The following is a 27,426-nucleotide window of genomic DNA, read 5'->3' as shown; positions in this document are numbered from 1 at the left end:
CCTCTGCTCCGGCCACGTGTGCGCTGACTGAGCTATCGCAGGACATTCCAGCGGTATTTCACCCTGTGTCGCCCTCACCCAGTGCGTCCTCTCTTGTGCAGTCAGCCACGAATACGCCGGTGGATCGCACTCTCACCAAGCTTTGGGAGATGGTGAGAGCTCTCTCCACGCGGGCCGACATGGACATCCACATGATACGTCTGGAGGAGAAGCAGGCCAAAGCCCTGCAGGAGGTCTCCCTGACTGTCCGTTCGTTGGCTTATCAAGTCACCCGCCTAGAGAACCATAATTTGTCTCTCGTTCAAGATTTTACAGCGCTCGCTACAACTATGAGTACCCAGGCCGTACGCATGAAAGACTTTGCCTTTCATTTGGACGATATTGAGAATAGGGGACGGCATAACAATCTTAAGTTACGAGGTATCCCCGAATCAGTGACTCCGGAGGATTTGCATGACGAGGTGTCCACCATCTTTAATAAAATGTTGAACCGTGCGCCTGAGGCGCCACTTGAACTGGATAGGCTCCATCGCTCGGCGGGTCCTAAAATCGGGGACCCAGAACACCCTAGAGATGTGATATATAGGGTCCACTTCTATAAACAAAAAGAGGACATTCTGCGCAATGCATGGGAACAAGGCTCGGTATCATATAATGGCGCTGACGTCCTGATCTTACCTGATATGTCTCGGCTAACGCTCTATATGAGGCGTGTTGTTAAAACTCTATTGGAAGCCACCAAACGGGCAGGAGCATCGTACCGCTGGGGTCACCATTTCCATATAATCCTACGGAAGGCCGATAGCACATTTGCCCTTAAAGCCCCGTCGGATCTTCCTGTCTCCTTTTCGGTTTTTTTTCAATCAGAAGTGGTCTCGGTCCCGGACTGGACCTTACCTCCCTCTTCACTGCCACCCAGGAGGGAACTGGGGGCACGTCCCACCAGACCAGAGCTTCACGGAGAAAGTTCCGGTTTGGGCTTGCCTGATATTCACCATTACTACCAGGTGGCGCACTTGGCACGCATAGTGGATTGGTGCACTTTCAAACCTTGGGTTGAGTTGGAACAGTCCTTTTTGTTTCCTCCTCGGTCAGCGGCCCCATGGATGTCAGACCAGATCCCGACATCTGTGAGATCCCATTCACTTATCGGCCCCACACTCCAATTAGCGACACTTGCATTTAAACATTTCCTTATCTCACCCTCCCCATCGCCATTGTGCCCCGGACTGGACAATCCTTCTTTTCAGCCGGGCTGTGAGCCTGGTCCCCTTTAATCGTAAACGCATCGCCCGCGAGACCCAAGCCCATCACTACGTCTTACACGACAGTTGGAAGACGCCATCTGAACTTACTAACTGTGCTGACCCGGGACACCTTCCGTTCTGGCAGGCCTCCCAATTATGTAATTTTCTCATGTCTCTCCCTCCCGCCTCCCCATTTTCCCGTCCGATAACGGCCTTTGAAACTCTTTGCACATCGTCGGAACACCTTCACCACACCCTTTCTCTACTGTATAATTTGTTGAATTCCCCACTGGAAGACTCCCATCCAACTTACCTGACCAAATGAGCGACTAACCTTGACATAACTCTCACAGCGCACATTCGTAACCGGTTGTATACCATGACTCATCAAATGTTTTTACATTTTGAGATGCAGCTTCTGTGGATCCTGGATACATAGAAGCTGTATCTTGCGCTTAAACACAAATCCGTCAGGTCAGCGAGACAGACTGACTGCATCGGTGTCTGCGGGTCCTGTGTGGATCAAGTAACTCGCAGGATCAAGCTACTATCTATTATATCTAAGTTATGAACGGTTATAGAAGCTGTATCTCAAAGTTAACCCCTTCCCGCACCTGGACGTAACTGTACGTCCAGGTGAGCAGTAACTTTGCGCACCTTGGCGTACAGTTACGTCCGCGCTTTAACAGTTAACCGCCGCGCGGCGCTACACCGCAGCGGCGGTTAACTGTGCAGGGTGTCAGCCCTGCTCTCCCCGTTGCCGATCAGCGGCCTGTCGCCGCTGAAATCGGCAATTAACCCCTTCGATGCGGTGGTCGATTGCGATCACCACATCGAAGAGGTTTACAGCGGATCGGCAGCCCCCCACATGTATTTGCGGGGGCTGGCGATCCTTATCATGGCAACCAGAGGCCAGACAATGACCTCCGGGTTGCCATGTACGGAAGCCTCGGAGGATCAGCCCCCGGCCGTTCCTCCTCTGCTTCCTGTCAGTGTGACAGTTACGTCACAATGACAGTTAGAACACATTACACTACGTGTGTAGTGTAATGTGTTCCAGCAGCGATCAGAGCTGCCAGTCTAAGTGTCCCCTAGTGGGACAAGTAAAAAAAGTAAAAAAAAAGATAATAAAAATGTTTTTAAAAAGTGTAAAAATAAAAGTTATAAGTGACATAAACAAAGAATGCTTTTTTTCCTATAATAAGTCTTTTATTATAGGAAAAAAATTAACACGTTAAAAAAAGTACACATATTTGGTATCGCCGCGTTCGTAACGACCCCAACTATAAAACTGTAATATTATTTTTCCCGCACGGTGAACACCGCAAAAAAAATAAACAAAAAACAGTGCCCGAATCACAATTTTTTGGTTACCAACCCTCCCAAAATATACAATAAAAAGTGATCAAAAAGTCGCACGTACGCCAAAATGGTACCAATACAAACTACATCCCGTCCCGCAAAAAACAAGCCCTTACATCGCTTTTTTGACTGAAAAATAAAAACGTTATGGCTCTCAGAATAGGGTGACACAAAAATGTATTTATTTTATAAATAAGTGATTTTATTGCACAAACGCTGCAAAACATAACAAAATTATATACATCTGGTATCGCTGTAATCGTATCGACCCGCAGAATAAAGTATAATGGTCATTTATAGCCCAGGGTGAAGGCCATAAAAAAACGAATAAAAATCATTGTCAGAATTGATGGTTTTTGGTCACCTTGCTTGCCAAAAAATGGAATAAAACGTGATCAAAAAAATTTCTGGTACCCCAAAATGGGACCAATGAAAACTACAGATTGTCCCGCAAAGAATAAACCCTCACACAGCTCCGGTGGAGAAAAAATAAAACAGTTCTGGCTCTCAGAATATGGCGATGCAAAATGTGCGGAGTGTTCCAAAAGCAGATAAGATTGGGCGCCATTTACCAGTGCGACACCGGTCACATATCTGCGGATTATTATTTATTTACTGCATTATTATACCCTGATGTACCCCGCACAGATAACATATACCCTGATGTACTCCGCACAGATAACATGTACCCTGATGTACCCCGCACAGATTACATATGCCCCCACATTACAAACTGAAACACCAGTAAAACCCCAAACAGAACAACTACCAAGCTACATCTGCGCCCCAAAAGCCAAATGACGCTCCCTCCCTTCTGAGCCCTGCAGCGTGCCTAAACACCAGTTTACGTCCACAGATATGGCATCGCCATACCCGGGAGAACCCGGTTAATATTTTATGAGGTATTTGTCTTCAGTGGCACAAACTGGGCATAACATATAGTGCACTAAAGTGGCATATGAGTGGAAAATTGTAATTTTCACTCCGCACCATGCGCTGTGCATTAACCCCTTCGCGCACCACGACATAGCATGTCTTAGTGTGGGGGGTGATGTATCGAGCGTCTCACGTGAAAAATAAAGAATTTAAAACGGCAAAATCGCTGTTTTTTTGGTCACCTTCGCTCTAGCTAAAAATGTAATAAAAAGTGCTCAAACAGTTGTATGTACCAAAAAATGGTACCAATAAAAACGACCGCTCGTCCCTCAATAAATAATCCCTCATACCGCTCTATTGACTGAAAAATAAAAAAGTTGTGGCTCTTGGAACGCGGGGAGGAAAAAACTAAAAAGGAAAAGAAAAAAATGGATCAGTCCAGAAAGGGTTAATTACTTTCTAATGAAAAACCATTTATGACCACACGTGGGGTATAGCCGTACTCGGGAGAAATTGCTTTACAAATGTTGGGGTGCTTTTACCCCCTTTATCCTTTGTAAAATTGAAAAAAATGCAACATTTTAGTGGAAGAAATGTTGATATTCATTTTCATGGCCCAATTCTAATAAATCCTGCAAAAGACTTGTGGGGTCTAAATGCCCACTATATCCCTAGATAGATTCTTTAAGTGGTGTAATTTCCACTTTTGGTGGGTTTCCCCTGTTTTGGCCTCTCAGGGGCTTTGCAAATGCGACATGGCACCCAAAAACCATTTCAGCTAAATTTGAGCTCCCAAAGCCAAATAGCGCTCCTTGCCTTCTAAGCCCCGCTGTGGGTCCAAACAGCACTTTATTACCACATATGGCGTATTTACGTAATCGGGAGAAATGGTTTTACAAATGTTTGGGTGCTTTTTCGCCTTTATTCCTTGTAAAAATTAAAAATGGCTACCTTTTTTCAGAAAAAAAGTCGATTTTTACCTTTACAGAATAATTCCAATGAATTCAGCAAAACAACCGTGTGGTCAAAATGCTAACTTTACCCCTAGAAAAATTCCTTGATGAGTGTAGTTTCCAAAATGGGGTCACTTTCCGGGGGATTCCACTATTTTGTTCCCTCCAGTGCAATTCAACCGCGACATGGCACTGAAAACTATACCAGCAAAATCAGAATTTCAAAATCCAAATGGTGCTCCTTCCCTTATGAGTCCTGCTGTGGGTCCAAACAGCAGTTTATTACCACATATGGGGTATTGCTATAATCAGGAGAAATTGATTTACATATGTTGGGGTGTTTTTTCTCTTTTATTCCTTGAAAAAATTACAAATTTCTACGTTTTTTCAGAAAAAAAGTAGATTTTCACCTTCACAAACTAATTCAAATAAATTTAGCAAAAAAAACTGTGGGTTCAAAATGCTAATTATACCCCTAGATAAATTCCCTGAGGGGTGTAGTTTCCAAAATGAGGTCACTTTTGGGGGTCTTTATTGTTTTGGCCCCACAAGACCTCTTCAAACCTGACATGGTACCTAAAATATATGCCAAAAAAAAGGAGGCCCCAAAATCCACTAGGTGCTCCTTTGCTTCTGAGGCCGGTGTTTCAGTCCATGACCGCACTAGGGCCACATGTGGGGTATTTCTAAAAACTGCAGAATCTGGGCAATAAATAATAAGATAAATTTCTCGGGTAAAACCTCCTGTGGTATAGAAAAAAATGTATTACAAATGAATTTTGTAAAAAAAAAATGAAATTTGTAACTTTCACCTCTACTTTGCTTTAATTCCTGTGAAACGCCTAAAGGGTTAATACACTTTCTGAATGCTGTTTTGAATACTTTGAGGGGTCCAGTTTTCAAAATGGGGTGATTTATGGGGACTTTCTAATATATAAGGTCCTCAAAGCCACTTCAGAACTGAACTGGTCCTTGTAAAAATCACCTTTTGAAATTTTCTTGAAAATATGAGAAATCGCTGCTAAAGTTCTAAGTCTTGTAACGTCCTAGAAAAATAAAAGAATGTTCAAAAAACGATGCAAACATAAAGTAGACATATGGGGGATGTTAATTAGCGACTATTTTGTGTGGTATAACTATCTGTTTCACAAGCAGATACATTTAAATTGAGAAAAATGCTAATTTTTGCAAATTTTCTCCAAATCTTGGTGTTTTTTACAAATAAATATTGAATTTATCAACCAAATTTTTTCACTAACATAAAGTACAATATGTCACGAGAAAACAATCTCAGAATCGCTTGGATAGGTAAAAGCATTCCGGAGTTATTACCACATAAAGTGACACATGTCAGATTTGAAAAAATCGGCTTCGTCCTGAAGGCCAAAACAGGCTCAGTCCTGAAGGGGTTAAAACATTTTAACAAAACAATTCAAAAGTTGCTAGGACCTGGTTTTTGGTCACCTTAGCTCTCCAAAAAAAAGGAATAAACAGTGATCAAAAAGGTGCATGTACCCCAAAATGGTATCGCTTAAAACTACAGCTTGCGCCAAAATTCAAGCCCCCACACCTCTGAATTGATGGAAAAATAAAAAAGTTATGGCGACACAAAACCTTTTTTTTTTTTTTTTTTTAGAAATATAAATTTGGTATCGCCATAGTTGTATCAAGGTGATTATGTTGTTTTTACCGCCTGATGGATGCCGTAAAAACAAAACCCCCCAAAAAATGGTGTAATCGCTGTTTTTTGCCCAATTTGCCCCACAAATATTTTATTTTTTTTTAGATTCCCAGCACATTATGCGGTACAATAAATGGTGCCATGAAAAACTACAACTTGTCCCGCAAAAAACAAGACCTCATATGGCTGTGTCTATGAAGAAATAGAAGTTATGGCTTTTGGAAGGCGGGGAGGAAAAAACGAAAATGAAAAACTCAAATTGGCCTGGTCTTTAAGGGGTTAAATACTGATGCAACATACTGCCATATGAAAGTGGCCTTACTAAAAGAAAACTGTCCGCATGCGGAGTGGTGTGATACACGTACTCTGTGCTTGCTGGGAGAAAACGATGCCTGTACAAGCTCCTTGCAGTAGGTGATCAGTGAGGCTTGTGTTGCAATACTGGATTTGCAGATTTTTAGCATTCCATTTGAAACCAATATGCCTGTGTGCAATAGCAAAAGCGTTCCTCCAGGATTCATATAATAATCCTTGTCATATACTAGTAAATACTGAATGGGCTACTCCTTTTATGCCCCCATACCTATTTTAGCGCTCTAAGCCTATGTTCACACAGGGCGATTACGCTTTGTAAAGGTGCACGGCGTATCCCTTAGCTGCGATAAATACCAACTTTCTCCCAGGTCCCTCAGAGCTGTGCTCCTGTTTTACATGTGATTGACCTATCTGCAGAAATCTGTAATAGGTTGCTTCTCCCAGAAGAGATTAGTGGTGCATATGAAGCACTGCTTATCTCCGTCCGTATAATCATAATGTTCTGGGATCAGAACACACATATTAATCTATTATTAACGTACACATTAATGAAAAAACCATGGTTACCATTGCGTCTAGAAAATCCACCTTGGCGACCAGGTCCTGCTCCCTGTCCTTTGTGCATTTGGGGGCTATCTGTTTCATTGCTCTGGAGAATGCATGGAGTCCCACTGACACTATTGGCCACTATCTCTCCCAGCAGAGACGATGACGGCCATTTATGTATTTGTCTCTGCTACTAGAGAAGTCTCAAGTGATATTTAAGGCCAGGCTCTCCCATCCCGACAATTGCAGTATATTTCCTGGATGTTCTTTTCTTTGTCCCTCTTTAGATCGCTTTAAACAGGTAAGAGAGGTAAAGGATTTCATGTATGCCCCTCTTACCTTTTGAATGCAATCTGACGCATCAGTGTGTATCACTGCTGGCATTACTAGACCTGGCTAAGATTTCTCTAGGCCTATTATTTGCCTTATTCATATAATATATATCACTTTTTTTTAAATAATAGTACTTGAATGCTCTGTGTGTGTGAAGGTATACACTGATTTCTATGGAGACTGTTAATGCTGTAGTTTTCCTCTGAGACAGATGTGTTCTTGTGTGCAAGCAGGAGCCACGAGGACGCCTATGCCCTGAATATGAATTGTAATTCTGGAGAAATACACTTGCTGACTGATCATATCTCCAGACCAAAACAGTTGTACCCAGAGCTCTCCACAGTATCTGATCCAGCAAGGAGAGGGGCGTTGTCTCCAGTCACCAATCAGTAAGCTCCCACCCAGGGTCTGCTGACTCATGCTTATCCTTTGAGCGTGAGGCCACAAGGTATACTCGCATACATACATACATACATACATACATACATACATACATACATACATACATACCCTGTGGAATCCATTTCTAACATGTCCCTATTTACTCCTCAGTGTAAGGCTACAGTCACACGAGTGTGACAGATTTACACGCGTAAAATCTGTCCGTGAAATCAATGGGGCCGCATGCACACGAACTAGATTCACGCTCTTGTGGGAATGAGCCCTAATCCTAATATCCTAAAGCCTAATATGTATGATTGTAATTATTATATGTATGATTGTAATTATCCTAAAGCATATTATCCTAAAGCCTAATATGTATGATTGTAATTATTATATGTATGATTGTAATTATCCTAAAGCATATTATCCTAAAGCCTAATATGTATGATTGTAATAGAATAGAAGCATATAGGATGCCTTACATGTGAAAACCGTATATAGAATATAAATATATAACAATTGTAGATTTAAATTAACTGAAAATATTAGTTGGAGATAATGCAAGGTGATGTGTCATGGGCTATGTCCATCCGGTCTATTAGCGGAGAGAGGCCTTGTCCTCAGCCCATTTATTTTTGACTAGCGTCTGTCCTCGCAAAGCTAAATTGAATCTGACAAAGACCGCAAAATAAAATCTGCACATGTTTCCGCATCAAAATGTAAAATCCGTACCTAAAAACGCATAAAAAAATATTAAATGTGGATTTTACTTGTGGAATTATCTGCAGTTTTGACGTGGATTTTCACATGTTGACTAAAACAGTTGGCATTAAGTGCGCCCAAAAAAAAAACAACCCATTAAGGCCTTATTCACATGCACATGTCAGTTTTGCGCGCGCAAAAGCTCAGTGTGGCATCAGCATATGGTGCGCGGCTGCGTGATTTTCGCGCAACCGCCATCATTATGACACTCTGTTTTTATGTTTGTAAACAGAAAAGCACGTGGTGCTTTTCTGTTTTCATTCATAGTTTTTACTACTGTAGCTCGCATCACGCACGGCACCCGGAAGTGCTTCCGTGTGCCGAGCACGATTTGCACGCACCCATTGACTTCAATAGGTGCGTGCAGCGCGAAACACGGGCAAATATAGGGCATGTCATGAGTTTCACGCAGCGCACATACGCTGCGTGAAATTCACTGACCGTCTGAACGGCCCCATTCATTAACATAGGTCCGTGCCACGTGCGTGAAAATCACGCGCGTAGCACGGACGTATTATACGTTCATGTGAATAAGGCCTAAATGTGAGGGAATCCCTATATATTTTTTTCCTGGATCCGCTAACCCAAGAGGGCTAGCATGATTTCCACTTCACAGAGAATAACCACGTGACCAATCGTATCAATACTGTAGATGGGTCGTTGATCCAAATTTATTCTGATTTCCATATTGGAGTCCGGAAGGAATTTTTCTCTAGAATGAGGATAATTGGCTTTAGCCTTATGGGGGATTTTCCTTCCTCTGGATCAACATTGCAGGATATTGGGCTGCACTGGATGGACATATGTCTTTTTTTCAGCTTTAGAAGCTATGATACAATGAATAGGCAGAAACATGATGCAGCCCCCTTAACTGTAGTTTACGAGGCTATTTAGTGTATGCATTATGTGGCCCTGATTTAAAGGGGTTATTTGGGGAGCACAAAATTGACGCCTTATCCTCAGGTTAGGCCATTCATATCTGATCGCTGTGGGGGTCTCACTCTCAGCACCCCCGCAGATCAGCTGTTTTGAAGGGGCCGGAGCGATCACGCGATCAATACTGTCAAATACCAATACACAATATTACAGGTGTGTCAGCGTTTAACAGTATTTAGCAGTAAAGGGAATTCTCCCCTTCCCTGCACAGCATGATCTTGCGATAGAAGCTGAGATCACACTGTGCAGGGAAGTTGTATGACTATGGTAGGACAGCGTCATACCGCCCCCAGTGAAACCTCAACGTTACTGCCCCTTTGGCTAGTATAGACTAATTAGCATAATCGGAAAAAAGATCATAACTCGGAAGGGAAAAAAATCGTATTGGGATACAATTTACACTGACATCATCAGCGTGACAACGCCTATTATATGAGGTTGGAAAATGGGCTTTACTGAACTGGTGACAGGTCCCCTTTAAAAATCTTTTAATGCTTAGCAAAAATTTTAGACCAGGGGTGAGGAAAGAGAAGGACGAGACTATTTCTATTGATTTTTATGTAAAATGCTTTGACCTTCGAGCTGCTAGCATAGATATAACTATATTTACAGACAGAACCTCTCTCCTCAGCGCTGGCCCCACACCACCACTCTTAGTGGAATTTTTTTATAACATAAAGTGAGCACTGCATGTACTCACACTGTTAGGCTACATGCACACATTGTGTATTTTGCAGCGGGAAAATACGCACCAAAACCGCAGGAAATTCGCAGGTAAAAACTGCACTAGATCGTGCGGTTTTTTTAATGCATTTTTCGGTGCGGCTTTTGCGTTTTGATGTGTAAATCGAGGTGTTTTCATGCTGCGTGTTTTGGTGCGATTTTCCTCTGCACTAGGCAGATAGAATTCGCAATCGGAAACGCAAGATAAATTGACATGCTGCAGATTTTATAATCTGCACCGCAGGTCAATTTATGTGCTGGAAAATACTGCAGCATGTACATGAGATTGCTTGGAATCTCATTGACTACGCTGGTGCTGTATTACGCAGCGGTTTTGCTTCGCGCAATACGCATCGTGTGCATTGACCCTAAAACTTTATTTTTTATTAATGTGCAGCTCATGTTTCAGATGCATCAACATTTCATATAGCTAACATATGTAAAATTGCCTACCCGGAGTCCATGCTACGGAGACACCCCCATGAGATCCAGATATTGGGGATTAATAGGACATATCAGGTGGCTATGGGCATTCACAGGCACTCTTGTAACTTGGAAAATTTATAATGGCGACATCAGTACCTCTGATGTCTGTGACCTGTCCGAAGCAATACGCAGCAAGGGTAAATTCACACAGGGAATTCCTGCCAAAAAACCGCACCAAATTATGGTGCAGTTTTTTGGCCGTAATATCCACTGCGGAAAACGGAAGAAAAAAAAAAGTGCATGCTTACCCTCTGACGTCTTGCAGGCCGGCTTCCTGGGAACACGTTTCATCCCATTTGACTGCTGCAGCCAATCATAGGCTACAGCGGTCACATGGGATGAAACGTCATCCCAGTAGGCCGGCCTGGACGAAGAAGCACATAGTTCTGGGTAAGTGTAAGATTTATTTTTTTCAGCGGAATCACAGCTTTTTCACCGTAAAATTGCAACATCTGCTATTTGTTGTGGGTTTTATCTTTCCATTGAATTCAATGGGGAAAACCTACAACAAAAAAGCAGCAATTACACAAATACAATTGAGCTTCGGATTAGATAAACGCACCGCAGGTCAATTTCTGAGTGTTTTTTGCGCTTATTTACACAGTGGATAATATTTGTTTAAATCTTATCCACTCTGCTGCTACTGTATTATGCTGCAGATTTTCTGCAACGAAATCTGTTGCTGAAATCCCGCAGTATTTTCTCTACGTGTGAACCCGGCCTAAACAGTCTTGTCTGTCCTTGCAGGCCTTATGATAACCAAAGGCATCCCATACATTATGCCTAAACAGATAGCAGCAAATATAATTTGCCTTAAAGCTACTTTATATATGGCATATAATGTATGACCAGGTAGATTTTGTGAGTGTTCATAGTTTTACATGCAATGTTGTCTAGTGTTATGAAATATACTGATTCTCCCTGCAGAGATCTAGTTACTAGTACGTCTCTAAGGTAATGCTCCCTAGGAAATAGTATGCAAAATAGAAATCCCGTTGCCACGTGGTAGAGACCACAGAATAAACACAATTGTATTGTCAAACTGAATAAGATCAGAGCACTCGGTGCCGGATTATCGATGATTTACTAGCTGGCGCCTGATGGTACATTTGGAAGTTGATTTCATTCATTCATGGCAGTATCTTTTTGAATGTAAGCAGATTGTTTTTGTCTTTTATATCCAAATATATTGTAGCTTGTCAGTATGTCTGTTAGTAGCCGAACATGAGAATTTACCCTGATAAGGGATTACATGTATGAAATCTTGAGGGTAATCTTAGATCTATATCGTCTGTTCTCTACAGGAGGTATTGCGGGTGGAATAGAAATCTGCATCACATTTCCCACAGAATATGTCAAGACCCAGCTACAGCTAGATGAGAAGGCTAATCCACCAAGATACCGTGGAATAGGTAAGTAAAGGCCATCTTACATCAGCCAATTTTGGCCGGTGCAACGAGCGCTGATCAACGAGACAGCTTGTTGATCGACGCTCCTTTGCAGGGAGACGTGCTGCCGACAGCGATAATTAACTTTTTTTTAAATGATACGATCAGTGTTTGCTCGTTCATCTGCTGATCGCTGCCATGTTTACACTTTACCTTTTCTTTTTTTTTTAGGGGATTGTGTGAAGCAGACAGTGCACGGTCATGGGGTGAGGGGGCTATACCGGGGGCTCAGTTCTTTACTCTATGGTTCCATTCCAAAGGCAGCCGTAAGGTAAATATCTCACTGACTCAAAATTGTGCCTTCTAAGGCCATAAAAATTATCTGACCGTGTCCGCAAAAATTCCTTAAATGTTTGTTATTTTCCCCCTAACAAATGGATCATTGTTAATGATTTGTTATGTATAATGGTTCTCTCTTATTGTGTAAAACGTTCTTGTTTTTTTTTTATCGTTATTTCTTTCTGTACAGGTTTGGGATGTTTGAGTTCCTTAGTAATCAGATGCGAGATGCCAATGGGAAACTGGACAGTAAGCGCAGTTTAGTGTGCGGACTGGGGGCTGGTGTGGCTGAGGCGGTTTTGGTGGTCTGTCCTATGGAAACTATTAAGGTGAGCTCACCTACACACTTGTCTTCAGAAACAACTGCTGTTTACCTATGTTAGAAAATCTGTTCTGGAAGTCGATACTAATATAGTCCTCCACTTGTAACTCTCCAGCTGATGCAAAATTACAATCCCCACCGTGCCTTCGACTGTCAGTGCATACTGGGGCTTGTTGTTGCGCAACAGCTGTAGAGTCACAGGTTGAGATTTATTGCTATACCCCGTTCACTCTAGAGTTTATGATTTATCCGAACAATCAGTGGACCAGAAATGGATTCTAGACCCAGTTGATGGTTTTTGAAGCCAAAACCAGGAATGGAACTTAAAACAGAAGAAATATATAAAGCAAGGCCTTAGGCTACGTGCACACGTTGCATATTTTGCTGTGGAAAATGCGCATCAAAACCACAGGAAATTCACAGGTATAAACCGCACCTAATCGTGCCTTTTTACACTTTGATGCGAAAATCGGTGCATTTTCATGCTATGGGTTTTGGTGCGTTTTTCCATGGAACTAGTCAGATACAATTCGCAAGCGGAAACGCAAGATAAAATTTAGCGTGCTGCGGATTTTAAAATACTTACATAAAGTAAATTTACGTGCCAAAAGAAAAACACAGAAATCTCATTTACTTTGCTGGTACTGTATTACGCTCCGGATTTGCCGCATGCAATACGCATTGTGTGCATTCAGCCTTAGATCTTATTCACACGACGGGGATAATCGGCCGTGTTACGGACACATTTTTTTAATGGCCGTCACACGGCTGCATCAAAATTAATGCACATCTATGGGGCTATTCACACGGCCGTTTTTTTTTTTTTTACAAAAATGTATTGCACAGTAGAGTTTTCATGGATTTGGGGTATATCCTGTGTGACACATGTTGTTTAATTGATTGAAGCCCATTCTACATGTATCCACATCTTGTAAAATAGTTAATGACTTTATTTGGTTTGAGGGGTTTGCATATTTATTTATATTAACAACTTTATTTTGTATTTTTTTAAACTTCTTTTATTAAAAACTTTTTTTATATTATTATTTGTGTGTGTGTGTGTGTGTGTGTGTACTATTCTCTGGGGCTGAGAGGATTCCTTGACATGTGTGATGTACAGATTTGAGTAATGGGATATAATGGCTCCTGGCTATTTTTTTCCCTATTAGCAGTGACAGGCCAACCCGCATGATCTACCATTAAATGAGACCTACTGGTAGCGTGTGGCATACCTTGTTGAGATGTGATTATACATATCGGTAGAGGGGGGTTGACAAAAATCTATTTAGCACATGCATTGTGCACATTAACTTCAATGGGGAAAACCACTGCATTGAAAAATGAGTTTTCCATAAAGATAGGGGGAGATTTATCAAAAATGGCGCAAATGAAGAGTGGAGCAGTTTACCATGCAGCAAAAACTGCACATATTTACATGCTTCCCAACATTACCACCACATGTAAATGCACCATTATGCTGTAATAAAATTCCTGAATAAACAATATTAGAAAAAACAAAAACTGTAATTTCTCGCTTTCATGCATGGGCACACAGGTACTGTGACGCCACCTAGTGTTTATTGTGAGAAATTAAAAATGAATATGCTTTTGAAAAAAAAAAATTGTAACTTCATGAGACGTGCCGTGTTGAGGGATGAATATATGTGTTCAAAACTCCCTACATGTGAAAGCAGCATATTTTTCATCTTCCAAGAACTCCACTTCTTACATGACAAACTACTTGATGCTTGAACCTTTTATCTACTTTTGAGCTTTCGTCGCAGTAAAACTGTTCAGCGATCTCACTTTGCAGATTTCCTCTTTTCATCGCTTCAACAACTAACCTGCACATCATCCATTAAACCCTTGCAGACTGCCCTCCAAATATGAACATTAGGACAGTCTGCAAATAACCGCAGCGCCATACATATACAATAGTAGTGACGGCACATGCAGGAGGGGAGACTGGTCCTCTCATCAATAGTTTAAGGAAACCTTGAAAACCCTAAGCATATATTTACACATTCCTGCTCATATAAATACACCCTCAACCAGTGTTTCCCAAATCTAGTCAAGTATCCCTTAGGGTATGTTCACACGTAGTCAACAAAAACGTCTGAAAATCCAGAGCTGTTTTCAAGGGAAAACAGACCCTGCTTTTCAGACGATTTTTTACCAACTCGCATTTTTCGCGGCGTTTTCACGCCGTTTTCGCGGCGTTTTTTACGTCCGTTTTTGGAGCTGTTTTCATTGGAGTCTATGAGAAACCAGCTCCAAAAACGTCCAAAGAAGTGTCCTGCACTTCTTTTTACGAGGCGTAATTTTACGCGTCGTAATTGCCGTACGACGCGTAAAATTACGCGTCGTGTGGACAATACAGCGTTCTACCCATAGAAAGTAATGGGCAGATGTTTGACGACGTATTTGAGACGTATTTCCAGACGTAAAACGAGGCAAAATACGCCTCGTATACGTCTGAAATTTGGCCGTGTGAACATACCCTAAGGCCTAGTTCACACAGAGTATTTTGCAGGCAGAAAAAATCTGCCTCAAAATTCCAGAAGAAATTTCAAGGCAGATTTTGACCTGCCTGCACTGTGTATTTCACCTGCGGCCATTGAGGATCACAAGCAAAAACGCTTTTTCTGCCTTCCATTGCTTTCAATGGGAGGTCATAGGTGGAACCTCCCATTGAATTTCTCTGCCTCCCATTAAAATCATTGGGAGACTATTTTGGATGTTTTTTGGCGCGGATTCTGACGCGGCTTCCACGTCAAAATCTGTGCCAAAAAAGTCTGTGTGAACTGGGCCTAACAGATCATGCATTAAGGATTTTCTTAAATTGGTGTCCGCATATGAGTAATTGTCGTAGGTGTTTATATTTATTGGAAGTCTTTGAACTGTGGCCTGTTGGGGTTCCTTGAATGCTTGAGAAAAGCGCCCCTAAACTACACGTGATATATTACAATATACCTAGCATGCAATTTTAGAGATAGATTACATGATTGAAAATGTTAAAGGGAGAACTTTAAAAAAAAAAAATTGTCACCAGTCATAGCCTATATTATCGTCAAGAGCTGTATTTGCAATTCTGCAGACTTCACAGCTGAGATCCAGCGTTCTTCATTGTCTATAGGAAGCTTGCTCTGGTTGTTTGCGTTTTGGAGGTGTCTTTACACCAGACACTGCGCAGTAGTCTGATGCAGAAAAATATCGCTATCAATGTTAGGGACGTCTCTGCCTTGTGACTGTTTTCAATAGCAAATAAAACCGCTGTAATGCAAGATCACTATTCATAACTAATGTTTTATTTATAAAGTTATTTTCAAAGGTGCTCAAATATTATGTAGGTTATATCTTCATGTAAATGGTACCAGTTCAGGGTAATTGTATCATATGTAATATGCCATCAATGTGTGATCAGTAAAGTCCAACCGCTTTGACCCCCCCCCCCCCCCCAAAAAAAAACAAAAACTAGAACAAATGAGTGGCAGCCCATTTGGATTATTCACATTGTGTCTGGTAAATACAGTGATCGCAGTGCTATGTCTGGGGTGAAAATCTGCAGGGGTCGTCCACTATTCTGGTGCTGGACATTGAGTGTAACATAGTAACTGTTTGTAAGGCTGAAAACGACATATGTCCATCTACTCACTGCTCTTACAGGAAAGAATCCCCTTCTATGTTAGCGTAGAAACCTACTTTCCTCTATAAGTAGAGGATGCTCTCTTGTTAAAACAGACACTGTTACGTTTAAGGCTCTGTTCACATCTGCACTACGATAACAGGAGAACCGGAAGCATCTGATCCCTTCGCATGACGGAAACCAAGGACGCCCGATAAAACCCATTGACTTTAATAGGTTCTGTCAGGTTTCCGACGTTTTGCCAGACAACAGTGCTGTCTGATGCACGATTATGTCCAGAAAAAACTGAGATCTGCAACGGAGGCCCCTAACGGAGCCTCTGACGCAGATGTGAACAGAGCCTAAAAGATGTTTTACTGAACTTGAGCATTTCTATTACCCTACAGTAGAATATTCTGTAGTGGAAAGACACTGGTAAATGTGGCAGTAATAAACATAGCTTTTTCTTTCTTTACAGGTAAAGTTTATTCATGACCAATGCTCCTCAAATCCAAAATACAAAGGATTTTATCATGGAGTGAGGGAGATCATACGTGACCAAGGTATGACCTTCATTCATTTCTTCTATACCTGTAATCTATGACCAGAACATGCCAGTATGTGACCTCTATGCTTGAATGCAGCTTATTGTCACCCACTTATTGATGCTGCCCACTAGCATCTAAATCCTTTTACTGCTGAGGTATTTTCCTAAAATACAGATTTTTCAGAGGTTTGTCTTTTACTTTATGTTCTAAGCAGATAGAGTTCTCATTATGCACATTAGTTGACCAACATTATAACTCTTCCTATCCCAATATAAGCTGTTCCAAGTTAGAACCCAAACATGGGAAAGTTTTGTTCTGGGCCCCTGGTTCCCAAGACTATTATATAAGATGGTGTAGTTCTGGACTGAAGCAATTCTTTTTCCACTTTAACCATTGTGTCTTTTTTTTAGGCATAAAGGGGACATATCAAGGTCTCACGGCTACAGTCCTCAAGCAAGGATCTAACCAGGCTATCCGCTTCTTTGTTATGACCTCACTCCGGAACTGGTATAGGGGTAAAAAAAAGATGTTTCTTATTTAATATTTAATCCGGTCCCTCGCACCGGATTATAACAATGTAACCTCTGAAGACATGAACTATCTCTGGTTCCTGCAGCGTGGCCAACAAACCACAGTTTGCTTCCCTGGACATCTCTGGAAATCCTTGTAATCATTTTATCAGCTGATGAACTTTACTAGTTTCACAGCTTGCGTAAAATCGTGAATGAGCCCAAGATGAAAATGATAGCGTCTATCGGCTGCAAGGATATCAGTCAGCTACACCTTTACTTTAGGGTTATTAGAGTTCTCAATATTGCAATTGAATGAGTTAGAAGCCTGTAGTGGGTATAGATGTATAAATTGCACACGATTCCTCTATATTCCTCCATACCGTATTATTTGTCCGGAACTTCATGTGAATGTCCACCCTTGAACGCCGTTTATTTTTTAAATCTAAACAAGCAAAAAATGATGTGCTGGCTTAATATTTTTTTATTGTGGTGGGATCTCCATATTTCTGATACAGAGCTCAGAGTTCAATTATAAAAATCTGGTTGCCTGCAGCCGCCACTAGAGGGAGTTCAGGACCTTAACACATTGATAGAATTAATACATTGAAGTCAATAATACAACCGTATGCAGTAAGCATATATTAAGAAATGGCATTGTGTTAAAAGGTGGACATTATGGTTTTCAAAATGTATATTTTCGATGAGCACTACTTTATTAACAAAGGTGTCCACATTTAAAGCTCTGGATAAATGTTAATCCAAGTCATGGCAACAGATATAGTATTTCAAAGAAGGATTCTTTAAAGGTGGTACCAGTTCTCTTTCATTGTGGCCAAAGAGGTACGCCTCAGGTGAAAGGAGAATTGGGGATCGAGAGAAAATAAAAAGTCCTCAATCTTTAAGTGCGTTTTATAGGCGTATATACAGTGCCTCGCAACAGTATTCACCTAAACTTGGTGGTTTTCCTGTTTTTGTTGCATTACAACCTTGAATTATTTTTTTTTTTTTTTAGGGATTTGTACCATTTGATTTACACAATATCACTACCACTTTGAAGGTGCAAAATTTTTTTTTTTTACTAAGATACAAACAATAATTAAGGCAAAACAGAACTTTAATGTGTATAAGTATTCACCCCATGGAGCTACCTCTTAACACATCTAGACACTTGCTTTTGTGCCCATTCTTCCAGGCAAAACTGCTCCAGCTCCTTCAGGTTAGATGTGTGTTGTGTTGGCGTCCAGCAGTCTTCATGTCATGCCACAGATTCTCTGGATTGAGGTCCGGGCTGTGACTCGGCCATTCCAAGACATATAAATGTTTCCCCTTAAACCCCTGCAGTGTAGGTTTAGGGTCCATGTCCTGCTGGAAGGTGAACTTCCATCCCAGTCTTAAATCTCTGGCAGACAAACAGGTTTTCCTCAAGTATTGCCCTATATTTACGGCCATCCATCTTCCCTGCACCTCTGACCAGTTTTCCAGTCTCTGCCGATGAAAAACATCCCCACAGCATTATCCTGCCACCACCGGGCTTCATTGTGGGAATGCTTCACTGTGGGAATGGTGTTCTTGGGGTGATGGGAGGTGTTGGGTTTGCACCACATATAGCGTTTCCCATAATGGGCGAAAAGTAAAATTTTAGTCTCATCTGACCAGAGAACCTTCTTCCATGTGCTGGGGGAGTCTGCCACGTGCTGTTTTCTTATACTTTTCTTTAACCCCTTAAGGACACGGCCAATTTTAGCCTTGAGGACAGAGCAATTTTTTTTACATTTCCCTCTTTGCATCCCGACGCTCATAACGCTTTTATTTTTTGTATGACGTAGTTATATGAGACTTTGTTTTTTGCGGGACGAGTTGTACTTTATGTACGTACCATTTTCGTTTAAATACATTACATTATCGTTTAATTTCTACAAATACATTATCGTTTAATTTCTATACATTTTTAATTAGATTAAAATGCAGAAAAAAAAGCAGTTGTGCAGCAGTTTTAATATTTTTTTTTACACCATACACCGATCATAATAAATAATGGTATATTTTTGTAGTACAGGTTGTTACGGTCGTGGCGATACCAAATATGTCTATATTATTTCATGTTTTGAGACTTGATTTATTATAAAAAATGTGTGTTTCTGTGTATTTTATTTACTTTGTATTTATTTATTTACCATTATTTTTTTTTGACATTCATTTAACTTTTTTTTTAATCCCATAAAGGGATTTATCATTTAGATTTTTATTTTGTAACTGCAATGTACTGGCATAGATCTATATGCCAGTACATTAGCCTGTTACTGATTGTACACAGGCAGTTGTTAGGGCATACCTCAGTATGCCCTAACAACAGGAAATATGTTCAGACAGCCCTGGGGTCCTTCACTGGACCCTGGGCTGTCTGGCCATATGAGTTGTTGGCTTTGATCGCATCACAGTTATTTTCTGTGACGCGATCAATGTGCAGTCCCCTCTACTTGAACGCCGCGATCAGCTGTCATCGCGGCGTTCAAAGGGTTAACAGCGGAGAGAAGATGTTTCTCTCCTCTCCGCTGTCAGAGCGGGGCCGTGGCTGTGTATTACAGCCGTTGCCCCGCTCTCGATCGCGCGCACAGACGCGCGCAGGGACGGCTGTCACACAGGACGAGTATGCTCGTCCTAATGCGCGAAGTGCTCGCCGCTCAGGACGAGCATACTCGTCCTGTGTCGGCAACCAGTTAAAGAGGCTCTGTCACCAGATTCTCAAATCCCTATCTCCTATTGCGTGTGATCGGCGCTGCAATGTAGATAATAGCAACGTTTTTGTTTTTTTTTTAAACTTTCATTTTTGGTCAAGTTATGAGCTATTTTATATATATATGCAAATGAGCTTTGAAATGGACAACTGGGCGTTTTTTTTTCGTTATGTCCAACTGGGCGTGTATTGTGTTTTTAACTGGGCGTGTTTACGTGTATGACGCTGACCAATCCGTACCAGTCAGCATCATGCACTCCTCTCCATTCATTTACAAGCATCACAGCGTTCTTACTAGAATGATGTGCAGCCACATACACAAGTGTCCTGATAATGAATACACATGACCTCCAGCCTGGACGTCATGTGTACTCAGAATCCTGACACTTCTGAATCTTTTTTCTGAGATTTCCAGCAAGAGAAACGAAATCTCGTTTACCTCCGTAATCTCGCGAGATTACGAGTGGCTTGCCGGAATCTCACAGAAATATTCAGAAGTGTCAGGATTCTGAGTACACATGACGTCCAGGCTGGATTTCATGTGTATTCATTATCAGGACACTTGTGTATGTGGCTGCACATCGTTCTAGTAAGAACACTATGTGCTGTGTAAATGAATGGAGAGGAGTGTATGACGCTGACTTGTCACGGATTGGTCAGCTCATAACTTGACCAAAAATTAACGTTTTTTTAAAAAAAACACGTTACTGTTATCTACATTGCAGCGCCGATCACATGCAATAGGAGATAGGGATTTGAGAATCTGGTGACAGAGCCTCTTTAAGCAGTGGCTTTTTTTCTGGCCACTCTTCCATTAAGTCCCACTCTGTGGTCCTATGACAGATACTTCCATCTCCACGTTGGATCTTTTGGAGCTCCTTCAGTCTTATCGTTGGTGTCTTTGCTGCATCTCTGATTATAGTCCTCCTTGCCCGGTCTGTGAGTTTTGGTGGGCGATCTTCTCTTGTCAGGTTTGTAGTGGTCATATTATTTCCATTTTGTTATAATGGATTTAATGGTGCTCCGTGGAATGTTTGGGATATTATTTTAGGACCCAACCCTGATCTATACTTCTCCACAACTTTGTCTCTGACCTATTTGGAGTCAGGGGTCTTTCAGAACAGGTGTATTTATACTGACATCATAGTTACAAGGTTCGGATAGCACTAGGTAATGGTGTGGGTGCATGAGTAGGGGCCCAACCCGATCCAGTAAAGAAACGAAGTACTATGCGCACCAATATGGAATTTTTTATCCAGGTAATTCATTTATTTATTTGTAGCCAGTGACAGTGCGTGCGACGTTTCGGTCAAAAACTTGACCTTCCTCAGGCACAGCGCCAGCCACGCAGGACCAGCATTGACTAAAGTGCCTGAGGAAGGTCAAGGTTTTGACCGAAACGTTGCACGCACTGTCACTGGCTACAAATAAATAAATTAATTACCTGGATAAAAAATTCCATATTGGTGTGCATAGTACTTTGTTTCTATACTGACATCATGTGACAGATCATGTGACACTTTGACTACACATAGGGGAAAATTATTCATCTAATAATGTGACTTCTGAAGGTAATCTGGTTGGTATGTGTGTGTGTGTGTGTGTGTGTGTGTGTGTATATATATATATGTATATATGCATGCATATTTTACTAACAATCCTATTTTAGATCCATTGTAATTCCAGTTTGTAACGCTACAAAACAGGGAAACACCAAGTGGGGTAAATACTTCACAAGACACTGTATAGAAGTCTAGCTTGGCTTGAATTTTATTACCATAATGCCTTCTGCGACCAGCCTAGATGATTTACATATACATTTGTGAGTGGTATAGCTGCTACCATCTTTTGAATATCATCCTAAAAGTATTTAGCAAACAATTAACAACGATCATCCAAAAAGTTTCCAGCACTCGGTAAAGGGTCTTGACCGTTTGCCTGAATCAATTGGATTTTTACATGCTCTCTTTGTGGTTTCATTTGGATGTTCCTGCCAGTATCCCACCACAGATCCAGCCAAGTATTCTCTGGCAGGATAAAATGTATGCTTTGTTATCGTAGTTATGTAGTGTGAGAGGTTTTGATTGTAGAAAGCAATAAGATATATAAAAAACTAAACAAAGCGACTGTATTTATATCAGTCAGTTGTCCCCACCTAGAGTTTAGAGTTGTAAATTCTAGATTTAATATGCTACTACTGGGGGAAAGGCAGTACTATCCAGTGTACTGCACCGTTGATATGTTAGGAGACATTTGCTGGCCACTCAATGTTAAGGCTTAATAACAATAAACTTTGATGGTTGTTTTGAACTCCGATAAAATCAACTCTTCTATTCATACTTAGAAAGATTGTATGGCTATGAATTACAATATATTTATTTCTGTTAGCCATAATAAAGCGTAATTGATCGAGATTTGTTGCATACAGGCACCAGGATTTTAGTTTAGCTGTAGTGAATACTGCCTGTCTATATACTATAATCTACTAATCGTTCTATTTGCGTTCTGTGGATCCTTTTGATGCACACTGTCCAGAGTTTTATTATAGTTACTACATACTTGTTTGCAGCGATGACCACTCTTTTACTACCGGTTCTTATTTTCAGTACGTCAGCTGGTCATATATGAATATATTGTGCATGTAAGATCCTGGAGATTCTAGGATCACTAGAGATTATGTAAATGGCTATCTGGGCCTGAAATTCCTTCTGTAATCTGGTTTGCTGAGATGTGTTTGTCTTTGGCAGGTGACAACCCTGACAAGCCAATGAACCCACTTATTACTGGGGCATTTGGAGCAATTGCTGGAGCTGCCAGTGTGTTTGGTAACACTCCCCTGGATGTGGTGAAAACTAGAATGCAGGTAATGTGAACAAAACTAAACCTATATAATAACTGACAGACGTGTTGATGACTGACCGACTGTTTCATCATGGTTCAGATGTCACCTGAAATGGATTCACTTCAGCTCACTGCGATATTTCACTCTTTCAGTGTGACAAAAATAAGTTTTATATTTAGGATTTGACTTTCATTCTGTGATTTAACTAGGGATGTCACGATACCAGAATTTGGACTTCGATACCGATACTTCGTTTAGTATTGAGATTTCGATACCAATTCGATACTTTGCCAACAGTAATAAAAAAAAAAAGTTCTTCCGTTTTCTGATGTGAGGCGCGTGGTGTGATCAATTTTGAATGTGCCTCACATTAATAGTAATTAACCGCATCATGTTTCTCAGTCATAATGGGTTAATGTGTAAGGTACATGATGGGGTTAATTACTATTAATGTAAGGAACATGGAGGTTAAATTCATCGCACCTCGCATTGATAAGTGAAAGAAAGCAGTTTTTATTTTATTTTTTTACAGCGTACACATCATAAATGATGCAAAAAAATTGTTGTGCAGGTTATTACGGCCGCGCCAATACCGAATATGTGAATATTTTATGTATTGAGACTTATTTTAATGTTTATTGTAAAAAAGGCGTATGTGTATTTTTTTTAAATTTAACATTACTTTATTTTTACTTTTATTTTTAAACTTTAATGTACTGACATATATCAGATATGTGCCAGTACATTAGCCTGTGTACGTATAGTGCATATTTAGGTATGTCCTAACAACTGCCTGTGTACTAACAACAAGAAATATGGTAAGACAGCCCTGGGGTCCGTCAATGGACCCTGGGCTGTCTGCCCATATATGGTATGGCCCTCGATCGCGTCACAGGAATTCCCTGTGACGCGATCCCAGGGGCATCCCCCCTTCTCATTTTCTCCTGAATGCTGCAGTCAGCTTTGATGGCAGCATTCAGGGGAATAGCGGCGGAGATGAGAGGTTTCTCTGATCTCCGCCGTTATAGAGCGGGGCTGCGGCTGTGTAATACAGCCATTGTCCCGCTCCTGACATTAAGTGCGCGCGCGGTCAGCATGAGGTGATGCGGCCGGCGCTGCAGTAATGAGCGGCGGCACTGAAGACAGAACATGGGGGTGTTTTGTAGTGCGCCTGCTATGTTCTGTCTTCAGTGCCGCCACTCATTAGTACAGCGCCGGCCGCATCACATCATCCTGACGCCGCGCACTTGTCAGGAGCGGGGCAATGGCTGCATTACACAGCCGCAGCCCCGCTCTATAACGGCGGAGATCAGAGAAACCTCTCATCTCCGCCACTATTCCCCTGAATGCTGCCATCAAAGCTGACTGCAGCATTCAGGAGAAAATGAGAAGGGGGATGCCCCTGGGATCACGTCACAGGGAATTCCTGTTACTATACTTAGCTGTGCGGCTACGCAGCTAAGTATCGAAATACAGGAAATAACGGTATCGAACCGTTTGGGGATGCAAAGTATCGAAACAGTATCGAAGTTTCGATGCATCGTGCATCCCTAGTTTGAACCATGGAATTCTGCAGGTGTATACATATGTTTATTTATGTACATTACATAAACCCCTTCCCGACATTTGTCGTAAGTATACATCATGGAAAGCTAGTGCTTCCCACAATTTGTTGCATACTTGCATCAAATGGATGGCACGGGGTCAGAAGATGAGACTGTGCTATCAGCCACGGGTATCCACCATTACAGCAAGGTGTCCGCTGTAACATACAACTGACACCCTGCTGTAATGGTGGAGACCGAAGTTAGCTCCGATCCCCGCCATTAACCCGTTAAATGCAGCGGTCAAAAGCTAGCTCTGCATTTAAGGAGTTTAAAGGAAGCCAACCGGCACCCAAGTGACGTGATAGCTGGGGTGCCGATGGCTGCAATGGCAACCGGAGGCCTAACATTGCCTCCCGGTGTGCAGACTACGGAAGCCTCCTAGGCCCTGCCTGGAGGCACGGCCTAAAAGGCTTCCGGTAGCGACGGGAAGAGGACACGGGCTCAGAAGCTGAGTCTGTATCGTCAGCGGTGGATGTCAGCTGTATTTTACACCCTGCTGTAAGGGCAGGGACCGGAGCTAGCTCCGATTCCCTGCCATTAACCGCTTAGATGCAGCGATCGCTGCATCTTAGTGGTTTGTAGCCAAAGCAGCAACCCTGCAATGCGATTGCGCCGATGGTTGCTATGGTAACAGGCGGCCTAAAAATGGCCTACTGGTCTGCCAATTACGGAAGCCTAATCAGCTTGCTGTCCGTGAACGACTGGCCAATCTAATACATAGGTAGTGCAATGTATTAGAACAGAAATCAGACAGTTGGACCTTCAAATCCCCTAGTGGGACTAAAGAAAAAGTGGAAAAAAACAGTGGTAAAATATAAAAGTTTCAAGTAATAAAATAAAAGAATCAACCTTTTTCGCTTATCAAGTACTTTATTATTGAAAAAAATAAAATAAACCATACATCTTTGATATCGCTGTGTCCGTAGCAGCCTGAACTATAAAAATATTATGTTATTTATCCCGCGCAGTGAACACTGTAAAATAAAAAAAAAAACACCTCAAAAACAATGCCAGAATTGCTGTTTTTTGGTCCCATTACCTTCCAAAAATTGGAATTAAAAGTGATCAAAAAGTCAAATGTATCCAAAAATGGTACCTATAAGAACTATAGCTCGTCTCGCAAAAACCAAGCTCTCATACAGCTCCGTCTATGAAAAAAATAAAAAACATTCTGGTTATCACAACATGGCGACAGAAAAAATACATTCTGTTTACAAAAGTAATTTTATTGTGCAAAAAGTTGTAAAACATAAAAACGTGCTATAAATTTTGTATCGCCGGAATCGTACTGACCCGCAGAATGAAGTTAACGTGTCATTTATAATGCATGCTGAGCGCTGTATTAAAAAATAAAAACATGTAAAAAACTATGCCAGAATTGTTGATTCTTGGTTACCTTGCCTCCCAAAAAATAGGATAAAAAGTGATCAAGAAGTCGCATGTACCTCAAAATGGTACCAATAAAAACGGCATCTCGTCACGCAAAAAAAAAAAAATCAGCCCTCATACCACTATGTCTATGAAAAAATAAAATCAGTTAAGGCTCCCATTCAGAAAATAAAAATATGCAGTTGTGCCCGAGGGGAACATTAACATTTCTTCTGTTTCAAGAGGCGATTTATCAAGGCCCTAAAATTAGGGAACCAGGAAGGGTAGAACTCAAACATATCCGCTAGAAGCGAGGGTGCCCGTATTATACCAGGACAACACTTTCCCAGCAAAATTCCCTAAACTGCAAAGGTGCAGAGTGTGGACCAAAAGGGGGATAAGAAAGGACATTATCAGTGCGACACCGGCCTGTGCAGAAAGGATTGCTTCACAGCGTAACACACATCTATGGATCATTTTATAGTTTTTTTTACCCCATTATTATATTACCTTATTATGCCCCTGATGCACCCTGCCCAGCTTACATGTACCCCCACATTATACACCGAAACATCAGTAATACTTAAATAAAACTTCTACCAAGCAAATCCACGCTCCATAAGCCAATTGGCGTTGCCTCCCTACTGAGCCCGCAGAAACAGCAGTTTTACTTCCACATATATCGCCATTCCCGGAAAAACCCTATTAATTTTTGGAGTGTGTGTTTCCAGTGGCACAAGCTGGGCACGACATATTTGCAACTGAAATAGCGTATCTAGGGAAAAATAAAATGTTTTACTTTGCACCATCCGCAGCGCAATCATTTATGGAAAAGATCTGTGGGGTCAAAATTCTCACTACACCCCTTAATAAATGCCTTGAAGAAATGGAGTTTTTCGAAGTTTTGAAAGTCTGACTCACACAACCTTTCTCATAAGTGGTTTTACCAAGAACTTCAAATAAGACGCCTCTTCTAATCATTCTTGCACTGTTCACACAGGGTATTTTGCAGGCAGAAAAAAAATCTGCCTCAAAATTCCTTAAGGAGTTTTGAGGCAGATTTTGACCTGCCTGCACTCTCTTGCCGCGGCTTTCACGGCATCTTTCAATGGGAGGTCAGAGATGGAACTGCAGGAAGAAAGAACATGTAGCTTTTTTTTCCGCGAGCAGGGGAAAAAAACGCCTCTACCTCCCAGTGAGATCAATGTGTGTCGGGCGCTTTTTGGCGCTGATTCCGACGTGGTTTCTGCGTCAAAATCAGCGTAAAAAAACTCAGTGTGAACAGTGCCTTTAAACATGCCCACAAAACCAATTAAGCTCTCTGACTTTCATAAATCTTTATTTAACCAAGCAATTTACATGAAGAGGGAGGGTGAGATAGGAGAATCATTTCATATAGATCAATGCTGCTAATTGGATACTCAATCACGCTACATGAGGAAAATACATCTGAGACGGTATCTGACACCTAGATATTCACACTTTTCTGGAGGAATCTCTAACATATGTTGGAGAGTATGTGGAAAAACTGGATCTG

General features: G+C 41.4%; 1 protein-coding gene across 1 annotated transcript in view; it reads left to right on the top strand.

Annotated features, from left to right (window-relative positions):
- SLC25A1 (solute carrier family 25 member 1) overlaps window positions 1-27,426 on the top strand; it is a 60,947-nt gene that overhangs the window by 23,225 nt on the left and 10,296 nt on the right. Inside the window, exons 2-7 of the mRNA XM_075832251.1 lie at window positions 11,909-12,016; window positions 12,224-12,323; window positions 12,522-12,660; window positions 16,757-16,841; window positions 17,237-17,341; window positions 22,820-22,935. Coding sequence (XP_075688366.1) covers window positions 11,909-12,016; window positions 12,224-12,323; window positions 12,522-12,660; window positions 16,757-16,841; window positions 17,237-17,341; window positions 22,820-22,935 — 653 coding nt within the window. The remainder of the gene's footprint in view (window positions 1-11,908; window positions 12,017-12,223; window positions 12,324-12,521; window positions 12,661-16,756; window positions 16,842-17,236; window positions 17,342-22,819; window positions 22,936-27,426) is intronic.

This window comes from Rhinoderma darwinii, chromosome 1, assembly GCF_050947455.1.
Source record: "Rhinoderma darwinii isolate aRhiDar2 chromosome 1, aRhiDar2.hap1, whole genome shotgun sequence".
Taxonomy (NCBI): domain Eukaryota; kingdom Metazoa; phylum Chordata; class Amphibia; order Anura; family Rhinodermatidae; genus Rhinoderma; species Rhinoderma darwinii.
This window is presented reverse-complemented; position numbering and strand designations above follow the sequence as displayed.